The following is a 15,233-nucleotide window of genomic DNA, read 5'->3' as shown; positions in this document are numbered from 1 at the left end:
TTAGGACAGACCTCCTGATAAAAAAATATTCTGAGTGGCCCTTTCATGAGGCGGGCCTTCATTGATCAAAATAGGAACTATGGAAATGTATTGAGGAAGTGGTTTATCTCCCCTGTTTGGGAAAACTAAGAATTCATAATGGCCTGAAAAATACTTTTCTAGAAAACTTGAGTTGGTAGAGGAATAGCATTTAATTGTTTGCTGAACGTTTTTCAGATCCAAAGTTTCTATTGAATCCTGAAGCCTATATGAAATGTTACTTGGAAACTACACAGGAAGAAAAGCATGTTTAGAGATATTCATAAATTATGAATTAGCAGATCTCATGAACAATAGATATGTTGGGATCTTAAGAAGAATTTTCAAAAGATCAGTTGGTCTGTGCAAAGGCTCCGTATTGTACAATGAACTTGGGCAAATATCAATGAATATCTTCGCACGGATTGGGAAGTAGTGTTAATAACTACAGACCAAGAGTGGAATCATCCTGTCTAACTCTGCAAAATTTCAAATCAGTATGCACAGGAGATTGTTGCACCAGAAAACGTGCTTCAAACTGCACTGGATCCGCTTTAAAATTAAAAACCAAACCTAGACTACTCCACTCCAACGTATGCTGGAAATGTGAAAAAAATAGCGGAACATATGATACTCAGGTGGAAAACCTTATTAGTTTTGGAATTAAATACAGTAGTGTCAGTACTGTTTCATACAACTGAGATTCTAGTCTTCTTTACCGACACAACCGATGTACATCTAATGAACCATTTACCATTAATGAAACTGTGGATCCAAAGGCAGTGTTGATGGCAACTAGTTTTCTAGAAATTAAATAAGAACATTGAACATATAGATGACTCTTTATCAGAGCTCAGCAAAAGAAAGTAACTTTTACAAACAGAAGCAGACTCAATTTCTTTAGCAAATTTTTGTGAAAATATTTGGGCAAATGTGCATAGAAAGTATTGGAATGCTGCATACTTTTAACTAACTTATAGGCTATTTAAGCCTTACTTTGTAGAGTTAACTAACTATTTTACCTTTGAAGAGTGTTGCCTTTCTTTTCTGTAGATTGTACCCCTCTGCTTATGTACTACACCATATGGATACATAGCTATGTTTCTATACTGTTTGAAAACTAGGGTCCATAAAAAAGGAGGGAAACAATTAAATGGGAATGTCTTTATCCAAAATATACTCCCAAACAATCAGACTTGGCCATGTCTGATATTAAGAAGAAACTGCATAGTTATATTATGAACTTGCTACCCATCTAGATATTCTCTCTTCTTTGGGCCTTTTCAGTGGATCAGGAAAGTTACCAGCTGAGGCCCTTTCAAGCTTTCTTAATGACTATATTGGAGACAAGAAGATCTTTGTATCAACCAGCTACTGGATGTAGACCACCCTATTCTGTCCATGTGAGAACTTTGATACAAGTTCTAAGTCTAATGCCATATGTTTGCGTGATGCCATTCATAAGAGGCCGCTGATTCTTGAGAAAACTTCTTTCTTCAAAGCCAGACTTTTTCTGATTCCAACAGACCCTTCTAGGTATTGTATGGGGTTAGAGAGGCACACTTTAAATCAGTGAAATTAAATTCTAGAGCAGGTGGCTCCATCCTTTTTCTGTAGTGAGAGTTACTTGTGATCATTGTGAGCTACTAAAGGCCAAGCAACTCCCCCACCCCCAGCATCATTGACTTTAAGCTTAATGTCCATAGAGCCAGATACTATGGACACTATGGATTGAATAATATACTTAGACTAGGGGCACAATGACAGGGCTGTCATGTTTGTCAATGAGGGCGTGGTCTGTGGAGGTTTATGAACATAGGTGTGTATGAATGAGACATATGTAACATTTTTCTGCTCTTTAAATTTCTCCTACTTAAAAGATAGCTATATTTTTCAGTTCTAAATATATGGTGTCTACCAGCCACTAGGCGCAACATGCATACTGTGTGTAAATGAAAGACTTTGAAATTGGAGAAAATGAATATGAAGAGTTAACTCAATCATTAAGTTAACTGCAACATAAATATAAAATAACCTTTATCAACCAGCCCTTTTTCAAAAATAAACTCAAGGGTGCGAGCTACTCTGAAGGTGTCAGCAAGCTACCAGTACCTCACGATTGACTGGTTGGAGAGGATCAAAGAAACGCATTAGCAGGCATCTTCAGCATTTAAATAATTTTTTTTTTATCTAGAAATTTCTGTCCTGCAAGACCGCACTAGAGGCTATTTGTTAATTTGTTATATCCACTTTGGTAAAAAATGTAAAGTAACGTTCTTTCTGTGTAGGCACTGCTTGTACCATCTTCAAGTATGCATAGGTATTCCCTATTGTAATTTGTCTGAATACATCAAACGTCATGACAAATGGTGAGGTAAGATATGGTTTCTTAGAGCCATTAGATAATATCCAGGTAAGCTTGGTCTCCACATCGGATAAGTTTGACTGACTTTACCGGGGGGCCTTTGATTAATACTTAGTACATTTCCATCAGTGTCTTTGGCAAATGCTCCGGTAGGTCCCAAAACCATCTTGCTTTAAAAAACGTAACTTCTAGTATCCACGGATATTTGATTATATTTCACATTCTGCATCTGGCAGTGGAATAATCTTCAGTACCCTTGAGGAGGATCTCCTTTTGTAATCTGTACATTTCTTTTCTTTGAAGAGGAAATTAATGTAGTTTTATGTCTTCCAAATTCAAGTTAGTTATGTACCTGCTATAGGATTATGAAGCTCAATCTATCTATAAGCTATCTGTTGATGCCATAGGTTAGAGGTACCTGCCTTTATTTCAGTTTGGGGCCCGACCTATATATTTCCGTTTATGTATTGCACAGAAGACACAGTTAATTAACTATGATATTCTGCACACCACACAACCACCTTCCATCTGTTCTTTTGTTATACCAAAGTTGGAAAGTAGGTATTTACTTTTGCATATATACATGCCGGTACCTTCTCCATGTTCCTTGACATTGATAACTTTAGCTAGTCCCAATTATGTACCAAGTCTGTATCTGCCACCGCAGCTGGGTTACATTTACATTTAAGGAAATCATGGATTTGAGAAGAATGGAAGAGCAGTAGAAAAATATTTCATTGCATACGGTTGCACCTCTTTGAAGTAACCGTAATGATCTAAAATAGATGTCTTCTTTAAATAGTTTTATTTACTCTCATTACATGTTTTTCTGTTATTTGCAATTGCATAAGATGTCGTCACCATTAGTGACAATGACAATTTATCATTCAAAAACCTGGTATTGCCAATTAAATCTTCCTTTATGTTGGATGCAGTGAAGCACAAGCTGTCCTGCTTTAAATAATTGTGAACAGGAACTAAGTAAAGAACAGCAGTTATCTATCAAGAGAGCTTTACTGATATACATGAACACTGAATACCTCTCTCCCTGTGAGCACGGTTCTGCAACAACTGTACAAGAGAAAAATATATATATAAATGCAATCCTTCTATATCTAAAGGCACGTTGTGTTCCCACTTTCATTTATTTGTTTGAGAGTATGAACTAGAACTTTAGAAAAGAGGCTTTAGACTCGAAGTGTAACTCTTGCATCTATTTTACAAACAAAAACTAAAGAAGGAATCCACAATCTAGAGAGCCCATGGCTAGCATTCTGACAAAAATCCTTCAACTGTCTTCCATAGGCACTGATCATATTCTACTTTTTAACAAAGCTCTAGTGGAACAGATGCTGGCTGCCTGGTAGAAACCCTTTTCGGGCCCAGCAGATCGCTCATCACCTTATGTTTCAGGTAGCTTAGCTTTTAGCCTCTTCAGACATTATTTCCTCATAGTGTGGAAAAGGCCAAAACTAGTCACGTTTAGCCTTCCAAATCACATAAAAAGACAGATTTTCAGAGTTTGTAAAAGACCGCCTTGATGCCTCAAATCAAATTCTGAAATGAGGCCTGGAATCTGCTGGCTCAATGGCTCTTTGCTACAGCTGTTACACAGTACAGGCGTGCGTGGATGTGCTCCATTGGATTTTATGGGGCTGTCCAGGCTACCCTAATGGATATGCCAGTTCATGGTGAAAAGTGCTTTTCAGTGAGAAACGCTTCAAGAACTGTTGAGGTACAGCACTCTGCCCGTTTGGTGGTGCTGGAATCCAATGCCAGGCAATTCAACCATCATTAATGGCATTTTGACTGCTTTTCCAGAAGCCAGCCTTCCTGGCAGCGTCAACCCTCCTAACCCATTCAGATTGCACAATTATTGTACATTTTTCTTTTCACAGGAGAGATGCTACCCTAAAGCCAATTTTGATTTGGGTGGGTTGAGTCTTCCATTTTCCTGTTGACCACACAGGTTGTGACCATGGAGAAGAGGGGCACAGATTCTACTCTCTCCATTTCTTGGTGTCCTGGAAATAATGAGGCCCTCAAGCCCATTCTTGATCGGAGGTTCTTGAACTTCTTTGTCATGACAAAATACATAATGCTGTCAGGTTTTTGTTTTTTCTGGCCCTGAAAGCACAAGATTGTTTTCTTTGGATTTCCAGCACACCACTTTTTATTTGCCTTTCCTTCTACCTAACAGGCATTTCAACTGATTAACTTTAAGTTCCCAGCATTACCAGTTTCGTTTTTGGCCTTATGACCGTGACACAATTCTGAACCAAGGTGTTGAATGTAGTGGAGCTTTCCACACTTAAAGACAATTGCTTGGTGAAGGTGGGTTTCTTCACTCATTACAAACCATTTCAGGACCCACCATCTCCTTATTTCATCGATTGGGATTCTCCAACAACCAGCAGAAGTCACACCTCGTCCTTTTTCAAAGGTTGTCCTTCAATGGAGCGACCCTAGATACATCTTGCTTGAGGCCCTTTCTTTCAAGGAGTTGATGAAGGATCCTGCATCAGCTTCTTTCTCATGGATCTGAACCGGAAATGCCCTCTGTTCTGTCTATACACTTCCTACCATCTGGTTTCCTGAGGGACTCTTTCCCACTGAGCTGATCACATCCTGCAGGGCCTGTATTGATCATTTTCCCCATTACTTTACCGGGTTCTGCAGAACATGCAAGAGCTTTGTAATCAGCTGATTCCCGATGTCCCCAACTGCCCATGAGGAAAGTGGTATGACGATCATTTGTAACTTAGTATTCAGACTCCATTTCTTTTTGTGACAGACCAGATCTGCTTTTGCAGCAGGATGGTTGGGTTCTCCACCCAATTCATCCAGTGCTTTATCAGAACACCTGGTGATTGATTGGTGCCTGTTAGAGGCCTTCAGTATATGGCCAGACATAGTGGATGTAATCTTAGCTGCCAGATAATCAGCCATCTAGTCTGTCAGTGAGGGTCACTGGATAATTTTAACTCTTGATTCCTGGGCTATATGATGATCTGCTCTTTGTCCTGTCCTCTCAACAGGGTTTAGCGATTTCTGTTGTGAAGGGATACTTAGCTACCCTCCTGATCTACCTTCTTTGTTTAGGTTGCCCCTGCGGTGAAATTCTTAGTTTACTTTATATGCGTCTTCCCAGGACATACAGTGGGACTTAAACTTAATACTGAGTCTTCAAAGGCATCACCATTCGTGCCAGTGCACAATTGAACTTCTCCTCTCTTCAGTGGGATAACACAGTTTTTTGGGGGGACAGTTCTTAGACTCACAGGGACAAAGAGGAGCACGCTTTGCCAATCTGTCCATGTACTGTCTTTAAACCAGACAAGCTAGTTCAACCCACTTTCTCCTTCTTTCTTTCCGATGTGTACATTCCACGTTGGTCAGTCTATCATTCTTCCATCTTCCTTCCCCCTCCTCATCCTTCCAAGGAAGAGGCACGGTTATACAGGCTTCAACCTAGTGACCTGTCTCCTATTACAGTGCCTGGACAACATTGGATTCGTTGGATTACCAGCTTTTCATAGGCTTTGCTAGGGCTATAATAGGCAAAGCAGTGACCAAGCATACTATTTTGCTTTGTGACACCCTTATATTAAGATCTGTCACATCTTGTCAGTGAAAGACGTCCTGGATGGCATTCATGCGTATTCTGCGAGGGCCATGGCGCCTTCTACTGCTCTTGCCAGGAGCATACTGGTAGCTGATATTTTCCCTCCAGCTACCTTATCTTCTCTACATTCCTTTCCCGAACATAAGGGTAGAGTGATGGATAATTCACTAGAACTGTTTTTATGAATTTCTTAGATAATCAGCACAATCTCTTCCTGCATATTCTTCACTGCCCACACTTGTCCCCTTTTGAGATATTGACATTCATAAGATTCCAAGATATTCAACTGCTGTTTCTGATGTTCTTTTGTCTGCTGCTGTTATACTCTTCCAGTTAAAGTCTGGTTGGTTGGAAAGATGTGTAAGGAACGAACAACAGCGCACCAAGCATTATCATTCATAGGCCACTATTGTAATTTCCTGGGCGGTGGGAGTTGCAATTGGAGTCACATGGCACCACCTGTTGGTGGTAGAGAGCTCCTGCTAAGAAAAAAGTGTGCAGATCCCGTCTGGCACCTGAGAATATTCATAAAGTTAGTAATATGTGGGAATATATCGCATTCACCAGAAATATTGTAAGCAAAGGTAAGTAACTTAACCTTCACTTTGTCCATTTTCATTTGTAAAATAAATATTACAGTAAAAATTCAAAATCCCCTGTCTTATTTAGATGTCAGTTAAAATTAGCTCGTTTTTTAAAAGGAGAAACTACATTTTGTGTTTTAGTTAGTGTTGGGCTTGTGTTAAAATCCAAAAGGATCATTCTCTCTTATTCAAGTGTTCTGGGATCCTTCTCGGGTACCAAGAAATTCAGCATACATGAATTCAGTAAACATTTACATGATCGAGAAGTAGGATTACAAATAACTTCACAGTGTTGTCGTATCCCTCCAAATAGGAACTTGCACAATGTGAGAGTGGAAAATGTTAAGCAAATAACTGGTACAGTCTCCAATTTACATATATAATGCATTTAATGATTTACATACTTACATCAGGTTATTTATTATGTTAACTCCATACATGCTTAGAAACACTACATTAGTCACCATCAATAAGTCAGGCCATCTTCTAACCCCTTACTGGAGACCTGTCAAATAAGTGTTGAGTGTTAAGCCTTTGCAACCAGAACTGTGGTTCATGCAGGAACTTTGAAATTCAGTTGTTTGTGGATTGAATTCATGATCCTTAACACTAGCAGTCTGCATTACACTGACAAAACTAGCTTCTGCATGTATTAGTCAGAAATGGATAAACTCACATTCCCTTTCATCCTCACACTTGGAAAGAAGAGAGCACTATGAGACCTTATTTCCAGCTCCCCAAATTAAATATTGTAAGGTGGTGGATAATCAGCTTGTTCAGTTATTCTGGTCATCTTTGACGTCTGTACACATGTGGCTTATTTCAATAGTTGGCTACTCCAGTTGTACTCTGGACACACCTTCCACTCCATACCCTTTTCTCTTTTTATTTGTATTTTACAACATCCGTGTCATTTTTTCGTTTTAATCTCTTCCCCTCCCCCTTTCTGTTTGCCTCCACGAAGCTGATTTTGGATCAAGTGAAGGAGCAGCTTCAGTGTCCAGCGTGGATATGCTATGGGCAGGAACCAAGCATCTTTCCGGCGCCCTGAAGACCAGCTACCCCAGAGATATCAAGTCTACAAGCTTGAAGAAAGCTTCCTCAGAGAGGAATCAACAGCAGTTAATGATTCCCGGGAAGACTAGGGGGTGTCAAGCTTAATGTTCTCACTCCCAAACCTTGCTGAAGTCAGAATTCGTGGACGAGCTCTAGAGTGCACTTAATTGGTTGCCAACCATGACTTTCTCTGAAGTGTAAAAAAACAAACCACAAAAATTATTAAAGAAACCAAAGGTTTAGCATGCTTCCATTCTTTATTGGGAGGACTTTGTCAAAGTGAGTGGAGTGAGAAAATTTCCAAGGATTATGGGCACCCTCCATTCCCATGGTGCTGGGACTGAGATCTCTCTGAGCTATGCTTAGAGTGTCTAGTTCTTTTGCATTTATTCCACATTTTTCTAATCCTGTGGCCTGCTTCCTTCCACAACTGCCAATACTCTGCATATGAACTGCTGTGTGTCTGTGTGTTTGTTAAAACTGAGAGACTGACCTCCACACTGAATATGCCAGAAAGATGCACATTACAGTTGCTTACTGTATTAGTTATTGCTGTGGATTTAGCGAAGACTTGGGCTATAAGTTGGGCCATTGAACATTACTGGCAGCGAAAGGCGGCTTGAAGTGCACCTCCCCGGGAAAGTCTGTTGGTGTCTCTGCGTGTTCTGGGAAGCAGTTGCTACTAAGCACTTTTGTGATAGTTGGTCCTTAGTGACTGTGAATGCCCTGATCAGGACATGCTAGTGAGTGAGGGTAAGTATAGAACACTGTGCCATCTGCTACAAGCGTAACAGACATCATTACTGAAAAAGAACCCGGCGCCCTTGAATTGCAGGCTGTCTGTGAAGGAGTGGACTTGATCTTGCTGCCATTCCCACAGCTCACTTTCTTGCATGGTTTGGGAGATAGATAATTCTCTGTGGGGTTTGTGTTTACCCAAAATGTTTTTATTTGTCTTTCTAACCAGTGGCTTCTGCCGCTTCTTTTAGAATTTAGCGCTGCTTTTCTATTGGGACTCAATGAAGAGAGTAATGGTTCTTGCCCAAAGGACCTGGAAATAGGGTGTTTAAAAGCAGACCCAGTGTGAGCGTTTCAAAGTCGTCAAATATGGTGTCACACGTTCCGTTTATTTGTATTATCTGGACTATCTCTAATTACTGTGTCCTGGAAACGGGCGGCTGTGCTTGGAAGAGTTGTGCTTCTTTAGATGGCAAGGCAGGGGTGTTTATGGGGCACCAATAGAGGACTATTCAACTTTCCTCTTGATAGCAAACAAGTTTGCCCTCCCAAAAAGAGGACTAGCCCTAAGATCCTCTTTTCTTTGCAACTTAGGCTGGGTAGCCTATGTTTGGTATAATATTAGTCTTGGAGCTTTCTTTTTTCTGCCATTACAGGAGTATTTGGCTTCAAAATGTTTTGAGAACGAGCTTCAATTTGTATTCTTGTTTTGTTTGTGTTCTGTTAGGTTTTTGTTCTTCCATTGTTCTTTCGATGACTATGCAGCACTTTTTAAAATCTTTTTAATACTTCAAATATATCATAATTTCGTGATCATAATAATTAGGAGCTGATCCGAATCAGCTTTGCATTTCCCTGTATTTAACTTTTAGGAAGCATCATCTTTGTCAAATCAATTTCATCTGTGAAAATATACTCAGTGTGTATCCCAGTGTTTATCTGACTTTTCTTGACGCTACTGGGAAGGAAAAAAGTAATCCTGCACAAGTTGAAAATGTTATTGTGGAAGTTCCAAAAGGGCAATACCCCATATTTTGAGGTGAGACTCAAGTTGAGGAGGTAGAAGACTCTGTGCCCTTCTGCTTTTGGACTAATGAATCCTGGTCCATTCATTCTTTGCATTACAGTGATGGTCCAAAGGCCACCTTCCCTTTGACTTACTGTGATTCCCAAGCTTCAGAATGTGAGATGCTTCAGCCTCTAGAGCAGGGAATTCCACACTGATGCAAGCTTACAGGAATTCCTCTTCGCCTTAGCTGCCTCTAATTTGGCTGCTGCATTGACTCTGTTCCATGGAAATATCAATTTCTCTGTTATCTGGAGCTTTCGGAAACGTATTTTACAATGCCATACTTACCACAAGATACCGGAATCCTGTATCTCAAACTTTTTATTTCCTGTTTCCTCTTGTGATGCTTTTTCTTCCATCTGAAAGTAGGAGTTCATACTTATTTACATGTTATTTCAGGTTTTTATTTAACATCATCCACAAAAACGCTCTATCTTCACAAGGAGTTCTGTGCTCTACCACAAATTTGAACAGATGTACTCCAGCTAACATACAATGAACATTATTTGCCAGTGATTTGAGACTTCTACTATATAAGGTTTCTCCAATCATCTTAGTCTTCACAAAATAAATTGTGGTGGCAGCTGCATGTTTGAAATAGCGCTTTCACGTTTAACTACTTCTTAAATACACATCTGGCATTTCGAAGCAGTCTCTACAACACCAGCATAATAATAATTAGAAAAAGTGACTTGCATTTTCGCATACAATCTGTAAACTCGTAAAAGACCCTATAGGGGTACATGTTCAGTCCATGTCCCTGTTTAGAACACAGCTCTGGGAAGTGGTAGCTAACTTCTTTTAAGAACATTGTTAGCAGTGAATATTGTCACATTTCTCCTGCGATTCTGTGACTAGCTTCACAGTTAGACTGATTTTAAGTTAATCAGATGCCTTGTGTCAGGGACTGGGAAGATTTAGTGATGGTTAACATGCTGGCCAGTTGCTTTTGCCACAATGATGGCCATTTATTGAGAAATTCTTTTAACAACCGTATGTTGAAGGTAGGATGCTTCTCTTTTGGATATGATGTGTGGCTCTGAGTTTCTTTGAAGATAAGGAAGTGTAACTTTGTTAGAAACTAAACGCATCACTGTTTTTAAAAGATAATCTGTTTCCTCGTGTGGGCATTCCTTTAACTGCTAAGTGGCATGAGGTGGCCCTGCTTGCACTTCACCTTGTAGGAACAAGCAGCATTCGTTCTGAAACTCCTTTACAGAAAAGCAAACACCCCTATCAAAGGGATCGTATTAAGAGGTTATGTCAGATACTTTATCCTGGTAGATGGTTGTAATTTTGAACACAGCACAAAATTGCAAAGGTTTGGTTTAGGTTTCTACAAAAGTACAATGTTTGCCGAGCAATAAGGATATGTATGGCACTACAGTCGATAATGTATACCTTCTTTCTAACATTAATAAACTCTCCCTGGCAATTCATATAACAATTTTGATCAGATCTATTGGCCCAGACACAATGAAGGAACTGCTGCTAAATTGTGTAGTGATTAACTTTGCATCTTTCCTTTTCGTACCTTTGAGGCTGTTAAAATAAAAAAGCTGTATACGTGTTTTCAAGTCTCTTTCCCCCCCCCCCCCCCTCCCCCAAAGAAGGTTCTGCTATCCTTGGCAAGGGTTTTACAGACTATTCATTTCTGTGATCTGTGTATTAGGGCAAAGCTTTTACTTCTGCAGTGCCTACTCAATACCAGGCTAAAAGTGCTTTTCTTTAAATACAACTTCAAATAAATCTTTACCAGCAAGAAAAGTGCAAGTGGTAATTCATCAAGAGATTTCAGTCTCCATAGATTTCCTAGATAATCCTTAAAGCCAGACAATTTTAGCATAGCAAAATGGTTGAATATTGTTATGCAAAACTCATTTAGGACAGTTAACATTAAAAGTTGAAGAAGGATCTTTGTATTGGGATCGAACAGAGTATATTCTCTGAGTAATTAACTCTTTTTCATAGACCGGTCTTTAAGACCTGATTCAGCTTTTTATTGCCAGAGAGAGTCTTGAAATTTTCGTAGGTCAGGTTTTCAGAAATTTGCGTTGCCTATTTTTCGAACTTTTATCTGTACTTGTGCTGAAGCTGCACATACTGGTTTGTACTAATGCCGAGATACTGTCTAGATGGGGGTTAAAAGTTTCGAGGAAACCGCATTACTATTTTTATTTCAATTCTGGTAATTGAAAGGTGAAAGAATGTGTACATTGAAAATCTCAATTCTGATAGGGTGTTTCTTAAATCAGCAGTCAACCAGGTGCTCTCAGGCACACTCAGAGCAGAGAACAAGAGAACAGGTTGCCGTTGAAGGTCCTTTTATTGCTTTTAGGAACAGTATTAAAGGTGCAGCTAGGAAATCAAGTCAGAGGCCTCTGGCCCTAGAATCCAGCAGAGATTCTTAAGTTGACCTCAAAAACCTTTGTAGGTGAGTTTATCCTTTACATCATCCTCCCTGATTGGTGACTGACATTCTTTATTAGGTATAGGGATCTCTTAGGAAACTCATGCTGGGCACGTTTAGCAACAGTTCTTCTCCAGTGAGGTTAGCCTGAGTGGAGAGTGGATACTTTCTGTACTTAGATGGAATCTGAGAAAGCTTTGTTACTGAGTGCAAGGCTTATCGAGACTAATATGGAAAGGATGTTGAATGTGGTTGTCTTTCACAAAGCATATTAAAATTTAAGAGTTTCCAGATTGCCTGTTGATGTTTTAAAAGGTTTTTTTTTTAACTTTATTTAGAACACCCAGGTTTACAAACCTTTGGTACCAAATCATATCCTCATCAACGGACCTGCCAGGCTATAGTTAGATGCTACAACTGTTTGTTTTCTAGGAAATTAAAATGAGAGTAGGAAACGTGTTCTGTTTTATGAGGAAAGTCGTGGCTTTTACACAATATTTATTGCATCACATTCAGTTTTTTAATTTTAAGGGGTGGTGATGGCAAGAATTTAAAATGGATTTAAGGTAAACCTGTTATTTTCGAATCCATTGAGGAGGCACTGTTTCCCCTTATTTATCCATCTCTTAATAAGCATGTTCCTGTCTATTTCATCTACAGTGGATGCATATGCTCTTATGCATTTAGGTCATTTTCTCTTCCATTTGTTTTAGTGGGCATTGTTTTAGAGTCTTACCTTGGTGTGTCTGGTTAGAAAAGGAAAAACCTGCCCACTTTAAGGATTGTGATGCACAGGATATAGAATTACTTTAGGACCGCATGTAAGTGGTATAAGTACCAGATAACAGGAGCACATTATAAGGCTTATTCAATGAGTTCTGAAGAGGGAAAAGTCTGGGAGAGTTAAAGTCTTTGAAAATATTAAGTTTCGTTGTCTGAATTGAACTGCTTGGAATCCTCAAACTGTTATACAGTAGTAGCATTTACCATTTCACAGATGCAAGCCATTTTGGGACATTGTCCTTAAGGCACAGGGAAGACAGTATGAGTCAGAGCTCTACAGCCATTCATCTAGCAAACTTCACTGAAGCAGTGAAAACTTCCATGCACAGCCGCCATATACAATGTTGAGGTGTGGAGTTTACAATTGATCAATCTTGTTAAAGCTTGATTGGATCAACCTGATTTCACTCCTCAATGGACACTATGCTATGCTCAACTGGGACACTATGATTTCTTTTTTTGTTTGTCGTCATTGTTTTTTTTGTTTTTATAAATAAGGAAATAGTTTTTGTTTAAGCGGCTACATTATTATTTATTCACTTGGTACTAACCTGATTCCAGCTGAATGCAACAGAAAATTCAAAAGTGAAGATCTGGGTCAGTGTTTATCCCTCTGGTACTTTTTCTGTGGTACATCCAGAATCCTTTGGGGTTTTGTTCTCTTGTGCTTCAAATGTGAAATGGAACTGGATGAAATATGCCCCAGTGCCTGTATTTTAATATTGAGACAGGGTAAAGGTACCAACAAATGTTTGAGAGTTGTCAGTATGCTTTGCTTCTCTTTCCTGACATTAGGAGTTGTAGCTTTTGAAATTATGACAAGGTGATAAACGAGGATGTGTCTATACTTTTGAGCAGTTACTCAATTAAGTAGTATCACCTTGGGGAAATTCTTCCTTATGACACCTGGGCCCTATAATGTTTGACTCCAGAGAGGTTGGGAAAAGGTGGACTGCAGCCTGTAGGTGATTGAAAGTTTTAATTTACTGAGGGGCAGTTGTGCATTGCACACAGCTAACATAAGACACATTTGTGGGTCTGCTGCCACATTGAGGGCATTTTAGTGAACCCACTGTTACTCAAGACATATTTGTAGTGGGCCTGCGGTTCCAGTTTTTAGAAGTCTACATTTACCCAGAAATAATTTCCTTGGAAGATGATAGTATGGACTGTAGCTACCCTCATCAAGTTGGAGTGGGGAGGGGCTGCACCTTTACTGTTTGTTGTGGGAGGCGTGCATCTACCCTCTAACTTCTGCAGTGGGGTTCCTTGAAGTTACTATATTTTGTATTGGGCACTGGAGGTTCTCTGTTATGGGTCTAAGGATCCTCCATACATGATCTCGGATAACTGTAGATCGTTACTACATTAAGGTAGCTTGCAGTTACCCTTATCAGCAGCATTGAGGGCACAGTAAACCTAGCAGTGAGTGGAGTACTGCTTTTGTGGGGGTAGTGCTGTTACACTTAGCTATGTAGTGGGTGGGGCAAACTTTAAATACCTGTAGTTTATTATTCTGAGAAGACTGCAGTTACCGATAGGTGTGGTAATAGAGGCTAATTTAGTTCCATTGCTTTGCGCTGGAAGGGGTGTGTGTTGGGCAATCCTACAGGTACCACTGACTCTGGACGGACAGGGAAGTGCATGCAGATCCCTCCTGCATGAGGCATCGGTGAGGAACTTGAGTTCAGTTTGCATAGAGACCTGACTATTTTCGAGATTTACAATGGGGCTGACTTGGAACAAACCTGTTATTTAATCTCTGTCTCTAAATTTTGATACTTGAATGATTGTTTATTTTTGTGTAAATAAAATTGTTAATCTGTGTCAAATTCATTGGAATTATAAGCATATATTGTATTTGTACCAAACAATCTTACATGTGCCAGTCATTCATTCTAGGCCTTGCACAGGTTCTTAGTTATTTTCTTATCTGAGCATCTTAGATCAGACTTAATAAATTTAAAAAGAAAACAAATCTGTCTCGCGCCTCTTGAGATGTGTGAAATACATCTGTATGTTCCCAAATTCTAAGGTAATGTGCTTGCAATATGTTTTATGCAGAGTGAAAACAATGTATAGAAATGCTACATTACAAATGTGCACTCATTTTATAAAGTACCCCAGCTATGCTTTATTGTATTGCAATTGTACTTAAATAGTGCTTACTACCCCTGACAAAGGGTTGACGCTCTTTACACCAGGAGCATGGTGATCTGGAACTCACAGTTAGCAGTTATGCAGCGTTGACGATTTCTGGATTCTCATGGTGTGCCGTTGAGATAAACCAAAAGTCACAGAGTTACCGAAGAAGGTAGGTGCTGCACAATGATATTCGACAATATGTATCCAGGGGGCTGAAATCTTCAAGGGCAATGGAACACATCCCTTTTAGTTTCTATCACTAGTGCCATCATGAATTTGCACAAAAAGATAGCCACAAAGTTTGCAACCTATGCTTGCCAAGAGATCATAGCATCAAAGGGTGCACCAAGGGCGCTGATTTCCCGCCAGACACTCTGAACCAGGGAAAAGCAGAGGTCGACACATTATGCCACGATGCAGATGCAGAAAAAGGACCAACC

The 15,233-nt window shown here is 39.6% G+C and overlaps 1 protein-coding gene across 8 annotated transcripts in view; it reads left to right on the top strand.

The window, feature by feature from the left end:
• Positions 1-14,626, top strand: part of ANKS1A (ankyrin repeat and sterile alpha motif domain containing 1A) — a 1,389,901-nt gene extending 1,375,275 nt beyond the window's left edge. For 5 of the 8 annotated variants that reach the window (XM_085645485.1, XM_085645421.1, XM_085645414.1 and 2 more), the window contains one exon: positions 7,557-14,626. In XM_085645485.1, coding sequence (XP_085501611.1) covers positions 7,557-7,560 — 4 coding nt within the window. In that variant the 3' untranslated portion in view covers positions 7,561-14,626. The remainder of the gene's footprint in view (positions 1-7,556) is intronic. The other 3 variants (XR_014978931.1, XR_014978928.1, XR_014978939.1) reach the window with 1 other exon arrangement.
• The last annotated feature ends 607 nt before the right edge of the window (positions 14,627-15,233 follow it).

Source organism: Triturus cristatus, chromosome 1_1, assembly GCF_964204655.1.
Source record: "Triturus cristatus chromosome 1_1, aTriCri1.1, whole genome shotgun sequence".
NCBI lineage: Eukaryota > Metazoa > Chordata > Amphibia > Caudata > Salamandridae > Triturus > Triturus cristatus.
The sequence above is the reverse complement of the archived record's forward strand: the minus strand, read 5'-3'. Positions and strand labels throughout refer to the sequence as shown.